General features: G+C 31.5%; 1 protein-coding gene across 3 annotated transcripts in view; it reads right to left on the bottom strand.

Moving 5' to 3' along the window:
* The window catches only part of LOC107448217 (BAI1-associated protein 3), a 55,597-nt gene extending 38,183 nt beyond the window's left edge, over positions 1–17,414 (bottom strand). For 2 of the 3 annotated variants that reach the window (XM_043042612.2, XM_071179771.1), the window contains exons 1-6: positions 16,150–17,414; positions 11,211–11,316; positions 6,711–6,875; positions 6,047–6,110; positions 2,674–2,779; positions 342–386 (exon numbers count right to left, since the gene is read on the bottom strand). In XM_043042612.2, coding sequence (XP_042898546.2) covers positions 342–386; positions 2,674–2,779; positions 6,047–6,110; positions 6,711–6,875; positions 11,211–11,316; positions 16,150–16,277 — 614 coding nt within the window. In that variant the 5' untranslated portion in view covers positions 16,278–17,414. The remainder of the gene's footprint in view (positions 1–341; positions 387–2,673; positions 2,780–6,046; positions 6,111–6,710; positions 6,876–11,210; positions 11,317–16,149) is intronic. The other variant, XM_071179770.1, reaches the window with a different exon arrangement.
* Between the last annotated feature and the right edge of the window lie 736 nt (positions 17,415–18,150).

Genomic DNA, 18,150 nt, shown 5'->3' with positions numbered 1-18,150 from the left:
AACCAACATAATGTCCTTCCTGTCACATGGTTAGAGAAGAAGCTTAGTGTATGTTGCAAGGAGATTATTAAAATGGGGAAATCTGTAAGCTAAATGATTAATTCACGGAAGATGTTAAAATAACAATTGTGAGCGTTAAATTCTTTAGAGAAAGCGATTTGATCAAAACTTTCAATAAAAACTGAAATTTTTATTTTTACTTAATCCGATATTCTAAATATTTGAGATCATTTAAAAATAAATGATGTTTTTACCCAGAATAAAAAAAAAGGGATATTTATTTTTGGATTAAGTTGCTCACCGCAGTAAAATATTGTAGCAAAGACTGATAGTCTACTTACCATACTTCGATGTGTAGAATTTCAGTCGGATATTTCTTCAACTCGCTATTAAAAAGTAATGATTTAATTCCAGTTAAAACAATGATAAAATTTTCTATTTTTATTTTGATTTTGTGATAGAAAAGTATTGAAAAAAGAGTGAAAGATTTTAAAAATGAAAGAGAATAATTTCAAGCAGAACAAAGCATCACTTAAAAGATCATTAGGGCACATAATTAAAGAGCATGTTTCTTCGATTTTTATGTCAAAAATACAAAATTTTATCATTAATTTTCAGTGAGTTTTATTGCGGGAAACGGAAAATGGCAACTAAGCTTGATTTTTTTTTCTTTTAATGTAAACACAATGTTTCTTTGAAAATTAAGATAATTTAATATTTTTTCAATGAATTTAGAATATTAATATCCGTAAAAGGGAAGTGTGCTAACTATGCACATTAAAAATTAGGTGAAATAGGGATCCGTAGAAGTATTCATTGTATATCAGTAGAAGGGACGTTCGTTTAGCAGGCTGATTCAAAAATAGGTGAAGTAATTAAGTATACATATGCTTCGAAAGGAAATGTGCTGATCAAGTTTATTTAATACTAGGTAAATCATGTATATCAGTAGAAGGGATGTGTGCTGACTAAGCTGATTAAAAAACACATGAAGTAGGAAAGTATACATATCTGTAGAAGAGATGCGTATTTATTAGGCTGATTCAAAAATAAGTAAAATTGGGAAGTTTGAATTGATTGACATCCTTAAAAAAATTGTTTTGAAGATTAGCAATAAAAAAATATATTGCATTGATTTTTTTAGATAGTTGTGATTGATCTTATATTATTATATTTTCAACCGAAAAGCCATAGCCATTATCTTACATATAAACTTAGTTTAATACCGCGTTCAGTATTTTAATTTTTTTTACCGTGTTACTAGCGCTCGAAAATTTCAGTCACGAGGTCATTCATTCTTGGCAAGCTTCGAGAATGAGTGCTTAACTTTAAGGGCTCGCATCAAGTAAACTTTTATTACCATGTTCATTTTTTTAAGTAAATGTTTCTTGCGCTCAAAAACAAGGACTCATTCTCAAGATTCGCTTGACTGAAATAATTGTAAAAATTGAATAAGGAAAACAGAAGTAACCTGAAAAAAATTTGAAGTATACGTTCAGAATTTATAGAAACATCGGGATGCTATAAACTAATTATCTTTATCCAAAGAAAAAAATATAACTCACATATTTGGCAGAATGAAGCAATACATTATTCCTAAACATACGTTTATCAATGTTTTTAAAATGCCAATTAACATTCAATAATTTGTTTAATGATAGAAAAAAGAAATATCATAAATTATATAAAATGAATGCGTATAATAGTTATAATCTCTTCCAGACACTCTATTTTTCTTTGGGAACTTTTCTTTTGTCTCGAAATCTTCTTGCCTAGAAGCGTAGAGCGTAAAGATGATTTACCCTACCTTTCAACTCTGCATACAATTAAACGAATTAAAATGAATTTTGGAAATTTGGTTTTAGTATAAAATCTTCATACTTAAAAAAATTGAAAACAGCGGAGAAAAACACAAATAATGTCATATGAAAAGATTTTAGGTTCAAATTCTAAGATCTTGGAAAATCATAAATAATTTGTAATTCCATTCAAATTTTATTTTCAAAGGAGGAAAACAATCTTAGCGTTTTGATTAGGAATCAGTCAAGAAAAATGTCTGTTGCCTTGAAACTCAGAGATATTTTTCTATTAATTATTAAAAGATAAATTTTCCCGAGCTAACTGAAAACTATGACAAAGATTCAATTTATATTTCATTATTTTTTATGGTTCTACCTGGTTGCTTAGCAACAGAGAAATGCTAGGTATTCCCCTCTCGTCGAACACTCAGTTCGTTTAAGGTTATCTTAAATTTCTCCTCCTGTTACGGCGATATTATTTGGCTATTTTTGGGAGATAACGCCAAATATATATAGCTTCCTAGCACACAAATTTGTGACCCAATTTTTTTCGAAATTTTGTCTACTCCCTTAAAACATTAAGATTGGCATTTAGTACTTGAAAATTGACTTAATCTTTGGTGTCCCCATGAACTCAGAAAACATGATAAATTTTAGCGTATTTTATTAGTAATATAATTTTTTCGCATTGCACACTGTGCCTTGACACCGCACCAGACTATGCTTTTTCCTCCTCCGAGTTGGTATTTTAATCATTTTTAGTAGGTACAAGGTAGTATTACTAAATTTTTAAAGGAACATATAGAAAGTACAGATAATTTTTTCTACCTAATTTTTTCAATTTATTTTCTAAATATGAAGAAAACAAACTCACAAAGTAAATGCATCATCCCAAAGCAATTTTATGCTTGAATGACGAATAGCAGTTTGACGTTTGATACCAGCGTCTGTCCAAATTTTGCAATAAACATTGACGAAATCTATTTCAAATGAAACAAAATGCTAAACAAAAATAGATAAAAAGTTTTACTTTAAATTTATTATTTTATCTGAAAAAATTATAGATTTTATGCTTACCGCTATTGAAGAACTACATATTGTTTTGTGGCATATTTAAACTTTACTTCTGATGTATCGTGATTCTGAATTCAAATAAATTAACATGGTTTTTCGAAGCTCATTTGCCAAGGAAAAAAAACACCACACTTTAGGTACCTTACACTTAAAACGAAGTCATAAATTTAAACTACATGTGCCACCTTGGTGTGAAGAGTTATCTAAGCTTTATAACGGACAAATAACTTAAATATTTTAAAAGTTATTAAGCTTTTTCAAAAGAGCCAGTTTGGAGACATTTTATCGCCTAGAAGAAAATTATCAAAATCAATGCCTTATTCTACCTTTTCTGCAAATTTTTGTGAGATAAATAAACATTGTAATGAGTTTTTAAACATAAAAAAAATTAGACCACAAACGCTTTTTATTTTTATTAAACTGTAGCTTTTCTCCTTATTGACGTTTTGAGCCATTTTCAAAATAAGCATTTAGGGCGCTAACCAAACATAAGCTAAATTTGACCTAACCGTGACTTTGACTTACAATCATGAGAAACTGTTGCAAACTCATAACAATTACGAAAGTAGTATATAATTCATATTTCACGAGACGTTATTAGAATCTTCGAAAAACAGTCTCAACCGTTATAACTATTTTTATAGCGATCTAATTTAAAAAGAATTTTTGAATGAAGATGGGTACCGAGAAAGTGTTTAGTATATTTTAAATTGAGATCTTGCTCCAAAATAAATACGGTAAATCAAAGTAACTAAGACTAAGGAAGTAAGTAACTAAATAACGATGACTAAGTGGTTAGGGTACTGGGAATCCACTCACAAGGGAAACTAGGGAAGTGTGACTCGCCAATTTTGAAATAAACTAGTCGAATGTATGCCTTATGAGGAATAATTTTAAGGGGCAACATTCGTTTCGGCCCATAGAAGGTCCTGTGAGAGATAAAAAATAGTTCAATATATAGAAAAATCGGTATTTTATTACTTCAATGCAGACTATTAGTTATTGTAATTGTCTCATACTCCAATTAATTTGGAATTAATTTGCTAATTAATAAATTAATCAAAAAATTAATTAATTATTAATTAATTGTTGATTAATTATTCATTGATTGTTAATTAATTATTAATTAATTAATTGATTTGCAATTACATACTCCAATTAATTTGGAAAGTTTTTCGAAAAAAAAATTTAAAAAATTTGATGTCAATTATATTTTTAAATTAACCTAACAGGTTTTTATGAAAAACTACAGATATATAAAACTTTCGAAATCAATTTTGACAATAAATATGCATTATATAGTACAGTACCACAAAATTAATTGGAGTATGAGACAATTATAATAACTAATAGTCTGCATTGAAGTAATAAAATACCGATTTTTCTACATATTGAATTATTTTTTATCTCTCACAGGACCTTCTATGGGCCAAAACGAATGTTAATTTATTTATTAATTAGTAAATTAATTAATTATCCAATTAATTACAAATTAATTGGAGTATGAGATAATTACAATAACTAATAGCTTGCATTGAAGTAATAAAATACCGCTTTTTCTATCTATTGAATTATTTTTTATCTCTCATAGGACCTTCTATGGGCCGAAACGAATGTTGTACCCTAAAATTATTCTTCATAAGGCATACATCCCACTAGTTTATTTCAAAATTGGCGAGTCATACTTCCCTAGTTTCCCTTGTCAGTAATCGGTAGCAGCTTTTCTGGAAAGCAAACGTGGTCGAATGCGATTTACTGCCACCATATGAGGTCGATACGATATGCTGCTCTAGTTTCACGACCCTTTCATTCGGGATTATAGTAAACAAAATTCTACAAAATTGATGTCTATAGATCTTTTGTTATACTCATATGAACATGCACGCAACATCAACAACATATTTTGAGACATTAGATCACTTGAGCTATTGAAAACTCCTTTACAGTTATTACGCCAATCCTACACAAGCGGGGAGCTTTGGGTCGTGAGTTCGATCCAAGTGGCCAACTAAACAGACAGTGCCTATGAGCCAGCAAGGTGCATATGAAATTTGTCTCGATTAAAAGTCCTATTTTTGGTCCGATACGAAGTTTTAGATTATTAGTGAGAGAAAATTTACGTGTATATTGAGAAACAAAGACAATATAGCCTTTAAGTCTTTGTCTTACTATTCTATAAGGGTAAATTTGATAGAATTTTTATTTTTAAAAAAAGAAATTTTTTTAATTTTTTTTAACGCTATTCTATGATTTAAAAAATACGCAAAATTGAAGACTTCAATTCAAATATCTCCCTCGAGACATTTTTAAAAATATTTTTAGTTTCTTACAATTATTTAATTTAAATTGTTCAAAGATTTTTTTCAAAATGATCGCTTTAGTTCTTAATTTAGCTAAAAATATTATATTTTGATGTGAACAATATTTAATATATTTTTATAAAAAACTACCCAAATTTTAATTTGTTTTTCTTTTAAATTTTAATAATTCACGCATTAAATTTAGGAAAAAAACTGCACATTGTTTTCTTTACATTATCTTTTAACAAATGTATATCGAAATTTTCGAATTTCTGCAGAAATTTCTGCAAAATAATATATTACAAATATCCTGGAGTTATATATTTTAGTTGTTGAAATCTTCCTGTCGTGCAATTGAAAAAACAAGTCAAGTACTTCACGATAAATTTCGAGAAAAGTGACTTGACAACTATTTTCGTTCTATATTGCTAATGCTATGGATGCAAAATATAATTTCAGAAAACTGATAAATTAAAATTTTCGAAAAAACAAATTGTAATATGTATTTTATCACGCCAAAATAACCAAACTATAAAAACCTAAATTTTTAATTTTTTGTCACTTCCGTTGACATTTCTATTGCACGACAGTACTGTATTAAAGTTTTAAGAATATCGACACTGAAAAAAAAAAAAGCTTTCGAAGCTTTAGCATTTCTCGATATTCCATTGGGGTGATATAACAGGCTTTCTAACAAGCAAACCCATTTGTACAGAAATAATTTTTTCAAACAATAAAAAAAGATCTTCAAATTTTAAATTTTTTTTATACTGTAGACAACCTTGAAATGCTTATTTAACTAAAAATGATTCTTATCATCGTAAGAATAAAATTACGTTTATATTAACTGATTAAACTTTAAAAAAAATTAACCTGAATATTTGGGATGAATAATTTGGGCTTCCTGTATTACAACAGTCAATTCTATTGCCTTTGGCTAAAAAAGAAAGTTGAATTAAATATGTTTATGGACAGACAAAAGTAAAATTTATACTTAGCTATAGTTCATTCACCAGGAGTTGGCCCCACCTCCTCGGACCAGAGTTCATTTCGACGAGGGAGTAAGAGGAGAAAATTCTCAGTGTTTGAAATTAAGACAATCCTTATAAATGCGCGATAAATCCAAACAGCGAATTTTTTTTCAGTCACTTACTTCGCTTTATCATCTGCTAATATACCTTTCGTTACTCTAGCTAATTAAATAGATTGCAGCAAAATATTTAAAAAAGGACAAACTATTCACTCAAAAGAGAAAAATATCAAATTTATGAAATATTAAATGTAAAGAAAATGCACATGAAGATTGCGAAATAAATATTTTTGTCATATGATCGTGAAATAGCAACCTTGTTCAGGATTGCTTACATCCTTCTTTCAAAAATAGCGAAATAGTGTAGCCAGATACCACGTGATGAAGGCGGTGTCAAGTGCCAACTCTTGGTGAATTAACTATAGCTAGTGTGTTAAAATAATTGCGGAATTAATTATGTAACAGGATTGAATTTTAATAGCATTTAAATATGATAGTATTACTTACTTTGTGAATTTCATACTCTTGTTGAATGATAGAAGGATCCATTTCACTACATAAGTGCAGTATATATGGATACAGTTGCTTTGGCGTAGTGAAATATGGATAGCATGGTTCCCCAATGTAACATTGCATAACACTTACAGCAAGGGCATAAATGTTCTCATACTCCTATAGAAAACATTTAAAATATAGCACAAGACAGATTGATTTCGTATAAAGAACTACTTTCTTTTTAAAGTAACTCATTATTTTTGTTGATGTTTATGAAATCCTTTAAGATATGTAATTTATCATAAGTGAAAGAGGTGGTATTATAAAATACAATCTTGCTTTTAGATTATCTGTCCATAAGCTATTTTAAAAATTCGACTATTTCTTATGCAGTTTAGTTTCAACTAGCGCAGCTATTCTGTGTTATTGGCCGGGATAGCCTGGTTAGTAGGGAGTTGGGCAGATGTCCAAGAGGTTGTGAGTTCAATCCCCGCTGACCGAAGAATCCCCCGTGTCGTAAAAGGTGACTGGCGCACGTTAAATCTGTCTGGTCACAAAGTCCTCCTTGTTCCCAAAACAAATCTTACTTCTGGGGGTACTGAATTGGAAATCGATCGTTGTCTGGTTCAGGACAAAGTTACGATCTGTGTATGAAGGATGGGGGGGGGGAATGATGGGGCAAATTGCATCTCCCCCAAAAATCGCAAAAAAATTCGTAGAACCTCTGATTTATAAAGTAGCAATCTAAAAAGAACGTTCTAGCGGATGAATTAGGAAGTTTTTTTTTTCTGAACCATGAAATAAAATCAAGTCCAACTTGCTTTAAGTTTTAATTTAAAGTAAAATATTTTACAAGTTTTAATTTTAATTTTTTGGCTTTCTGTGCAAGGGTGTAGCAGAACTAAAGTAGTGAGCAGATTGTTAAATACCTCAATATTGTTAAGCAATTGAATCTGTTATTCTTTTTCTTTGCAATATCGCTTAAGGCTTGGAATAAAGTTTTGTTTAAAAACTTTGCGTAGCTGCCAAAACCGTATCGGTGCGATTTAAGGGCAACGTATCAACGCCAACTAGTTTCAAGTCAGTTAAATTGTACTTCATCCAAAGTGTCGAAAAGTGCCTGGGAATTTTTTCTGGATCATCTTTCACCAAATACCAAACTTGTCATCTCTAGAATGAGATCATAACAGGACTGCAAGAACTGAGAAAGAGATTAAACTATTCTAGTCCGTCAATATTTGATAGCAGAAAATAGTCTATCGATACGTGAATCAATAGCAAAGAAACGAAACTATATTAGAATATGAATTCAAGGTTTTAATATCCTTATGATGAGACTTAGATTTCTTATTCCCAGGAAGAAAAAAGTGGTGAAAATAATCTTTTGGTTAGTGAAATAATAATCTAGTTATTATTAATTAGTTCAGTAATTTGGCAGACGGATTTATCTCTGTACTTTCAAGTAACGGTTAAAGGTCAATCCAACCAATTTTCCCAGTTTCTGAAACCTAAGAAAAAGAAACCGGTTATAAATTCGAAAAAGATATAGTCTTAACGAGCAGCTTTGTAACACGTAATATCATATTTTATCAAACTTTCAGAGACCTAAAATACTGTTATATGTAACAGATCAAAAACTTATCATATTTCTTGGTATGCTATTAAACAATTGTATAAGTTTACACATGGCATTCTCATTCACTTATTCATAAATACTCAATACTTTAAAGATTGGTACGCTTTAGAGAGGAGGTGGTACGAATTAGGCAAACTACTTTTTTTGGATTTCATATTTTTGCTTTTGCACAAATATAATGCCGATAATCTAACAGATTTTTTTAGTAACTATTAGACTGTTTTTTTATAGTTAAAAATTACGAAAATATATTTTTGCTTGTTATTTAGATCCTCAGAAAAAAATATAAAAAAGGGACAACGGTGTCCCACTTACGACAAAGGATTAAACAGCGTTGAAAGGGTACGCGTGTTACAAAAAACGGACGCATTATGCAAGACGCACAAAAGGCAGCACTGCGCAAGCCCAACAAATACATGATCAAAAAGCACGGAGGAAATTCGCACATATCAGAACCAAGACAGCAGTCACAGAAAGGCTTTTGCCATACATTCAGAGTAGAGAAATTATGAAAAGTGAGGTGGAATTATTTGTCCTTCAATCATTAGATCGCACACGTAGTTGTTGTTGTTGTTTCCAATACCTGCTGGGATAGCGGAGCTATACCAGATCCATGAGGCCGTGAGCCTTCAAAAAATCGAGGAAAAGGAGAGGTCTCTCAATAACCTCTTCCATGGTGAAATCCAGACAATCAAGTAGATGGTGAGGAATAGCCTTGCTGGAGTTGCACTTTTTACATGTTGGAAAAAGTTTAATTTGTCCACTGAAAGTGAGGCTCTTAGTATGGATCGTACACGTTGACAAAATGACTCTACCAAAGAAAGTTTGTGATGAATTGGGAAATCTCATTATCAAAATAGGATGAATGCTATGAAAACCTTGCATGTTTTCCGTCATAACCATCGCCCAAAACGCAGTTTCCCGCAAGCTCTGTGTAATTTAATAAATAAATCCTAAGAAACTCGCTGCACCTGTTATAGATAACGATCCGGACGGCCAACTGTTCCTGAGGACGCTGTTATGGAAATGCATCAAATAGTGACTTCTGAACACATGCAAACTGCAAGAGATGCCGAAATCAACAGTTCTAAAGCTACTACGCTCTGTACTCCAAATGTTTCCATACTGATACCAGCGTGTTGAGATGTTTAACGCGAGGGACCGTCTACAGCGTATTGACAACGCTAATGAATTTCTTATCCGATATGATGACGATAAAGACTGGAATCTTCGCACATTATGGACGGGTCTTCGCAAATCGCTCATTTTATTCTAACTTGCAATATCATTACCAAAAATTGTATGCACTGATCAAACACGGATTCGTATGCTGTGGTACCAGTACCTTTATAAGACCCCAAAGCTACTGTGTGGTGCTGCATTTCAAGCACAATTGCTCTCGCCTTGTACTTCTTTGAGGAAGCAACACCAACGGGGTTTGTAACATGCTCTGTGATCGTTTGACATCAACAATGACATCGTTCGGATGCAGGATGGTGTACTTCCAATTTTTGCGACGTCTATTCGATGGGGGGTAGGGGTTTATTCGCAGGGTTTTGGTAATCGTGTCATCTCACGCCGATTTCCATTTCCGTGACCTTCACGATCTTCCGATCTCACTCCTATGGATTCCTGACAGATTTGAAAGATTCGATTAAACTTGCGATTGCAAACATCCCTCATGCTATGTTACGTTCTACTTTATTCTCCACAGTCTCCCAACATGCAATGTGTACTCGCGTGTGATGGCACATATGTAGAAAATTTGTAATTGGAAATATGCTTTTAATTTTGTTCGATCTGTGTTGGCATCAGTGGTTGTTGTCTTCTCTCATATTCTAATTCTCTTCGTGAGCTACGATTGTGAGTCTTTTGACCGCGCTCACACCTGCTTTTTGTGCACCGTAGATTGTCGTTTATTTTTTGGAATGCGTTTACTGTTTCAACGCTGTTTAGGGTTTCTGCATGACCTGAGAATTTTAAGACGAAAAAGAATTAATGTTGCCATTCAAACACTTAATTTTTTTTATACCATAACCATAACCGGGAGTGCCAATTTGCTGCTGTTCTGAGAACCTTGAGCCCATACCTTTGAATAACTATGTATGAAATATCATGTAGATCGGTTCAACGGACCAGTCGCTAGAGGTTCATAAGACGTTTTCTTATGACCACCCTGAACGTGTCAATATAAAAAATTTAGTATTAAATTATGATACATTTATTTTGTTAACTAAATTATGCATTCGCTTTTGAAAAAAAGGGCGAATGTATGATTTGGTTAAACTGAAAGCATAATAAGACGAAATAGGGGGTGAATGAATAGGAAAGTGCAAAAATGCAACGTGGGAAGAACGAAAGAGAATCAATGAATCAGTGCGCCAACGAATCGAAGAATTAGCGATCAGTTAAAAATCAGTTGGGGTAGTGAAGCAATTATTGGACAAATCATTGAATCAGCTAATTTGCGAACAATTGTAAGAGCAAGCGATTGGATCAACGAATCGTCAAATCAGGGAATTGGCTAATGAAGACTTTAGACTAATTGGCTTTTGTTTGTTAATTTACATTTACATGAATTTTATTTTTCTCAAAACCCGTTTGAAATTCCTTTATTGTAAAATACACGAACTTGGAAAATTTATATGATAGTAATAAATGAATTTTTTTTAAAATAAATTTCAATTCTTTTAGATATTAATGCAGAGGAGAGAAACACCATGCAGACATAGAAAAGAAATGTTTCTTTAAACATATTAAATTATTTTATGATAGGTAATAAATAATAGTTTAGCTATTATGAATGTTTGCATAATAAACAGAATAAATAAATGGAACTATTAAAATAAATATTGCAGGAGATGTCATATTCTTACTCTAACATGGGTTACAATTTCTACAATGGACATTCTTGAAACTTCCTCTGGTGGTGGTATGACGCTCTTCCTTTTACTTTGAACGACCTCAACTGTTGGTAAACTGCTAAAAGTAAAATAAAATGCCAGTTGCATGACGCCGTAAGGAATAAACTTTGAAAAATAAATAGAAATTGCAGTCTTCGATATAATTGAACTTATAACCTTTTTTTTTATTTCAACCTGCGCAAGTCTTCGAACATTAGGTCATTAGTTGAGGAGCATCCCAATACAGTTAAAAACGTTAAAACAATCTTCAAAGGTATGGTCAGTGACATAAAAACAATCGAGGACAGTAAGGCATATTCTGAGGTGTTCTCCAGTTCAACCAGGGTCACAAAAAAGCAAGTATCTGTATTTACTGGTCCCAGAACTTATAACCTTAATATTATCTCATAACAAAGCTAACTCTATAAAAGTTGTAGGATAAGCATAAATAGGAAATGATTAAAAAAAACTTTGCTTATTTTATCATACTATGGTAATGCATTTATCTGTTTAAAAGGAAAACACATATGTGAAGATTATTAAAGATTTATTTTTTCTAACCGGACATTCTTCAGGATTGTCATAACTGGACGTTATTAGACAGGCATGCGAAAAAATTCTTCCTAGAAACATATATCAGGTGTTATAAAACTCATAACCATAACTTAAGGAATGTTATAACTTGCCAAACGAAACTACTTTCACTATACGTAACAGTGAATGTAAAACGAGGAGCTTTTTTTAAGGGTGAAACGTCGCCTTTCACAGAAACTGTTATACAGCTGCAATTCATCGCCAGATATGCTGCAATATTCGAATATAAATGTATACAAACTGACAACAAATGTATACAAACTGATATACATTTGTGTGCGTAGCTATGAACAGTAATAAAACGGAAACAGTAAAACTTTTTCAAGGGAGATTTTTGAATAGGATAGGATGCACGATTGAATCAGCGTCGCAGTCGCAGATGGGAAATGCTAGGAATTTACCATTGTCTTCTTGATTTGCCGATTGTGTGACCTATTGCAGCTAAAGAATCATTATTTGAGCATTTATTGTAAAGATTTCAATAATAAATATTTTTTTAACTTTAATTTTTCGTATTTGGTTTTTTTTTCTGTTTCTTACCGAGCAGGAGCACTCTTGTGAATCACATTTTGCATTCTAAACATTGTATGGTCAAAGTTTTTTCCTGACAAGTTATATCATCCCTTACAGTTGTGACCCTTAATTGTGTAACACAATGAACTGTACACATGCAGTTCATTTTGTACTGCTTTGTACTAGATAAGATAGCGCTATTTGAAATTCCTTCTCATATTAAGTCGTTTTAAAAAAGGTTCTAATCCATTTCAGGGGCCTATAACAAATACAAAAATCTAGAATGTAATCTTGAATCATTGATTGATTGAGGATGTATGAAATTTTTAATAACTTCTAAAATGGAACAAAGAAATTTTAGTTTTTGTGTATTTCTTGCCACACTAACTCACACAAATACGATTCGAGTCAATAGAGTGGGAATTTTTTTATAGTCCTCGAAACTAAGCATTAAAAAAAATGCTAGGTTGTAAGCCAGTGTAACTAGCACCAAAGTGTTCTCATAACTCTTTGAATTTCTTACATTTTGCTTAAGAGCAGGAACCCCGGTCGTTTGTATAATTTAAGTGGCCACTTTTTCCACTTGGCGAGTCAACGGAAAACTGTGGGGACTTAAATTAAATAAACGACCGGTCACTTTTTCTAATAATTTTTTTTTCTTTGAAATTATTTTTAATGTGCAATATTTTTATAACCATAGATTGTTTCGAATATGATTTTTTTTTAAATATATTATTTAATCCAAGCAGAAAAAAGAGCAGAAAGTGGCTATTATGTAAATGAGAAGAACCTACCGGTGTTGGTCGCCGACTCGGTAGGTTTAAGAAAAAGTGGCTACTAAGCTATTAGAACCTACCGGCCACAAGCTACTAATTGAAAATTTTAATTTTTAATTCTACTATGGAGCAGTACCACACGTTTCCCCAGAAACTGTTTTGCCCTAAAAGTAGCCATGCTAATCAATTAAGCTTACGTAGCAAATCGCACGCAATGCAATTCCACTTTTTCATGCGATTTATTTGGTAAGCATACCTTTTACAGCTAGTTACCTTACCATACTTTATATCAGGTTAATAATATAAAGAAAAATCTTGCCAACGTATTTGTCTGCGACTATGAAAGCAGTTTTCTACGTGGAAATGAACACTGTACACAACTAATAGCAATACAGTTAGCAGGGTTTTGTAAATAAAATTGTATGATTTTGCCTCCCTTTACTATACCATTTTCCCTTATTAATCTTGAAACAACTGGAATTCCTATTATTGATATAATTTTGAAATGAAGCAACAAATTTCACTTGCCTGTTGACTTCGCCGAGTCTTGATGTATAATAATTACAAAATGCACTAATTTTACATAACTTTTTTTAATCTTAAAGAAATGGCTGAATTAAAGAAAATCCAAAAGTTGATATTTCTGACTACACAGTGCCGTACAGTCGACTTGTCTTCGAATAATTAACTGTTTTGTTTCTAAAATACAGATTTGCGTAGAGTTAGGTGACGTAAAGAGGGTATATGTTTAAAAAAAGAAAACATCTATTTTCTCCATTTAAATTGAGACAGTTTGTTTATTTCTGGAAACATTTATTGGGGTTGCGGCAAATATTTTCACTTCAGTTTTAAAAAATTGATAAGATATCTAATGTTTACAAACTGTCTGCTCGGTTATGATCAACTTATACACTATGTTAGTTTAAACGGTTGATGAACTTTCTTCTAATATCATTAAAAACCAACCTTAACTGGCATCAAAAACTATTAATTTTAGTTCAAACTGGTAGAAGGACATAGAAATTTACATAGACATCTACATAGAAATTTAAAAGTAAATTTCGAAATTCTATTTCTTATGAATTGTTTTCTGAGGTGGGTATGGTTAGGCTTAGCTAAATGTTACGTGATAGGATATTTTTGATACTTTTGTGTTAGCTTTTGTATGTAATAGCTAAAAATAACTTACAAGTTTGATGATGGCCCTACATAATTTTTACACAAATTTTCCTTTAAATTTTATTTTATAAAGAAAAGAATGACCGACTGGAAATAATAATATAACGCATTGTTTTCACGTTTAGTGTTCACGTTACACACGTATACGTGAATTTTATACACGTATGCGTATACGTGTATAACGTGTATAACATACGTGTATAACGTGTATAACATACGTGTATAACGTAAATGTTATGCACGTTATAATACAAGTATACGTGTCACGTTACGCACGTATACGTTATACACGTATACACGCTTCTGCCTTCATTGGGCAGTTTTTCCATGGAAAGCAAAAGAATTTCCTTAAAGTAACTAAATTGAATAAAAATATGCTAGTGGGCTGCGCCCCCTGCTCGCTAACGCTCGCCAACCCCCGAAAATTGCTACGCAGTCTTATATGGTTTGCTTCACGAAATTCTAAGAATTCAAAACAATCCATTCAAATCCATATAACAACTTTTTTTTAAAAAAATTACACCTTTTTAGTAAATACTAAGTCATTAAAATTAATTTGAATTCAAATAAATGACATGTAATTCGTTAAACCTATTAGAAATATGCTATAGTATAAAATCTTAAGATAAAATTTTTAAAACTGATATCTCTTTAAAAAGGTTAAAATTTTGGCTATAATTAAGTCTATTAAAAATTGAAATAAGTGAATTGCAATGGAAAAACCTGTATAAGCAAATAAATACTAGTAAAACAAATAAATTCGTGATATAAATCAAAAATCGTCAAATAAATTCGCAATATATAAATTCGTGAAATAAAGCGTTTTCGACAAAATACTAAAATAGAGATCTATCGACAAAGACTACTCACTTCTGCCGAGCTTATACTCTCTCTGTTTATTTCAGTTTCCGTTTTTAAAAGCGCTATATGTTGAGCCATCTCAGCTAGATTTGGCATGTGACATTTTTAGCGGCAATCATTGGTCGATTTTCTAGCGTTGCCATTCGGGGAGTTGTAATGAGGCTTTTTTTGTCGCCGTGTAAGAGAAATATATATATAGATATCTGCTATAAATAGGAAAGACACTTTAAATTACCACTGTAGATATTAATTTTTACACTAACATTTATATTTCAAATAAAATAAAAACTATTACAGTTTCCTTGCTTTTTGATGAAATTCCGTAGAGTTAAACTTAATATGCTGGAGAGTGAAACCGAATTTTGGAATTGGAAGTGAAACCTAATTTTGAAATTTAACTCTTTAATTTAATAATACGAAAAAATAATTTTGATCATTTATTTTTTTGAATGTAATCATGATACATTTAAAGAGCATTTTTATTTCTGAAACAATATTCACACATGTTTTGTAGTGAAATATATACTAATTTTAGAACTATACACACTTTACTTCACTCTGGTGTAGAGTAATTATATCAAACCATGTTCTTTTGAATACACATTGCTGTTAAAAAAAAAACAATCAAACAAGATAAGTTATGCTTTATATTTAATCTATATAAATCCCATGTATATAAAGTGTATCAAAAATTTTTAGTAAAATAAATTTAAAGGTTTTGTTTTAAAGTCTTCTTTAATAAGAGCTTCATTTTACACCCACTTTATAATTATGTAATGTAATGTTATTATATAATTATGTAATGAATTATATAATAACAGCATGTATTATGTTATGCATGTATTATGTATAATATATTATGTAATGAAGCATGATAGTGTTAAATAAAAGAAAGGAATAAAAATATTTGATTAATAGTTTAAAAAAAGGATTTTTTAATATCTAAGTAACTTAAAGATTATAGAAAAAGTGGAAAAATAATATATTACTCATCTGGATCCTCGTTTTCTTCTTTTTCTTCATTTTCTTCACTTTTTTCACTTTCTTGTTTTTGTAAACATGAAAAACATGTTTTACAATTCTCTATGCAAGAATTCATATTCCTTGAACTTTTCATAATTTATCGAAAACTTAGTTCACAAAATATCAGGAATTAGCAATCGAGTTTAAAAAAAAAACATTTAAAGTATAGAGTTTAAACAAATACGCGTGCTGCCATATGTGATATTTACTTTTAGTTACTCATTAGTAATCTCGTGCAAGCTTTGAAGCAACAATTCTTATATTCACCATGCATTTTGAAAAATAAATCTTACCGCAAGTCTTGCTTTCCTTCTCCGACGTCATAGCAGGACATGCCTAATATTGCAGTTCCAGGTTTGTTTATCATACAGAGAAAGTTATAAACTGCCGATAATAGAAAAACTCCGTTGGAAATAAGGAAATATTATTCACGATTCAGCTTTTATGGAAAATTTTAAAATGAATCTTGTGTGCAAGTATAACGAAGCAGTGGGAAGTTAAACGCAGAAACTGAGAATCAAATAGTTACAAACTGGCTCGAAAGTAATATGCTGCAAGGAGTCAATAATGCAAGTCAAAAATAAATTTTATTTCTTCGGGTTCTCTGGCAACAGCGTAATCCAATGTCTTATGGAAATAGCTTGAATGATCTAAATGATTTACATTAAAATATTTACGAAGAGATAGAGAGTTGAAATAAATAAAATGTTTTTGAAAAAAATTATTCATTGTGAAAAGATTTCATTGTGTATCTGGTAATAAGTGATATTGAACTTATGAATTGGTTCTTTTGAGCATTTTTGGCGATTATAAATATTACGAACCGTTGCGATACTCAGCTAATGTCATAGAATAACACTCAATAAAACCGAGCAGCAAATTAAATTTTAAAATTAAAAATTGAAGCAGAACAAGGAATAGCGCAGTCACGTCATGAACCGTGAGTCTTGAAATGGATTTGAGTTGCTTACAAGACAAGTTTCTGCTCCAACAAATTGACAACGTATGCTACTGTACAAGCTGTCACCATCACTGCTGTTACACTTGACACTGCATCACAGATAGAAGCGTCTTTATTAGTGTGATCAACGTCCAACACAGACACAAATATGGTCGCACGACGTCATCTTTACAAAAAAATCTCAGCTTTGTATACAAAACCATGATCAATGCTTCTGTATTTGAGAACGCAAGTTGTTAACTTTCATTTGACATCTTCATACTGGCCATCATCTGCAGTGATTGTATGGTATGCAACTGAGTGCAAGTCTTGATCACCTCTTGTTTTCATTTCAGTAACTAGAGCGTAGCACGTCATCCATTATATATCAGACGTGTTGATTTCCTGATTCTACCCTATCTTCGAAGCCTCTTCAACGCAATATTTCAAGAAAATAATACATGATTGCAAGTTCTACTACCCTGACAGTCCTTGATTGATTGAATGTAGGGTTCAGTAGCACAAGGCCCAAATGAGGACATGCTGCTCCAACCTGACAGTCCTTGATACAGGCGACTGTTGCCCTGACCTGCATGATCTTCTAATATCTGAAAAATTCAAAATATATGGTCAATCGTTGCCAAGTGCAAGCCTGCCGCCAATCTCCAAAAACTAATGTTAGTGAACTGTGGCATAGCAACTGCGAAATGTGAAGATGCATTGACTGTTATGCTGTTGTTTCATACATGTCATATAATGTCTATTTGAGTACTTGGTGCAGATAAATGCAGATATTACAGCCAGAATCGGTCTAACCACATTGAATACTTACCCTTATGAAAAAATCGAGGTATAAATGAGGTATAAACAAGGTATATTTTAAAGGTATAAAGGAGGTTGTTATTTAAAGACGTCGTTGAGGTTGAAAAGGGTGCAAATGAATACCTCAAAACCAACCTCAAATATACCTTAATATATACCTCCAGAGGTATATATGTTTCAACTTGAGGTGTTTAATTTTACATCT

Source organism: Parasteatoda tepidariorum, chromosome 4, assembly GCF_043381705.1.
Source record: "Parasteatoda tepidariorum isolate YZ-2023 chromosome 4, CAS_Ptep_4.0, whole genome shotgun sequence".
In the NCBI taxonomy this organism is placed as follows: domain Eukaryota; kingdom Metazoa; phylum Arthropoda; class Arachnida; order Araneae; family Theridiidae; genus Parasteatoda; species Parasteatoda tepidariorum.
Note: the sequence above shows the minus strand (reverse complement) of the source record. Positions and strands in the feature narration are given on the sequence as shown.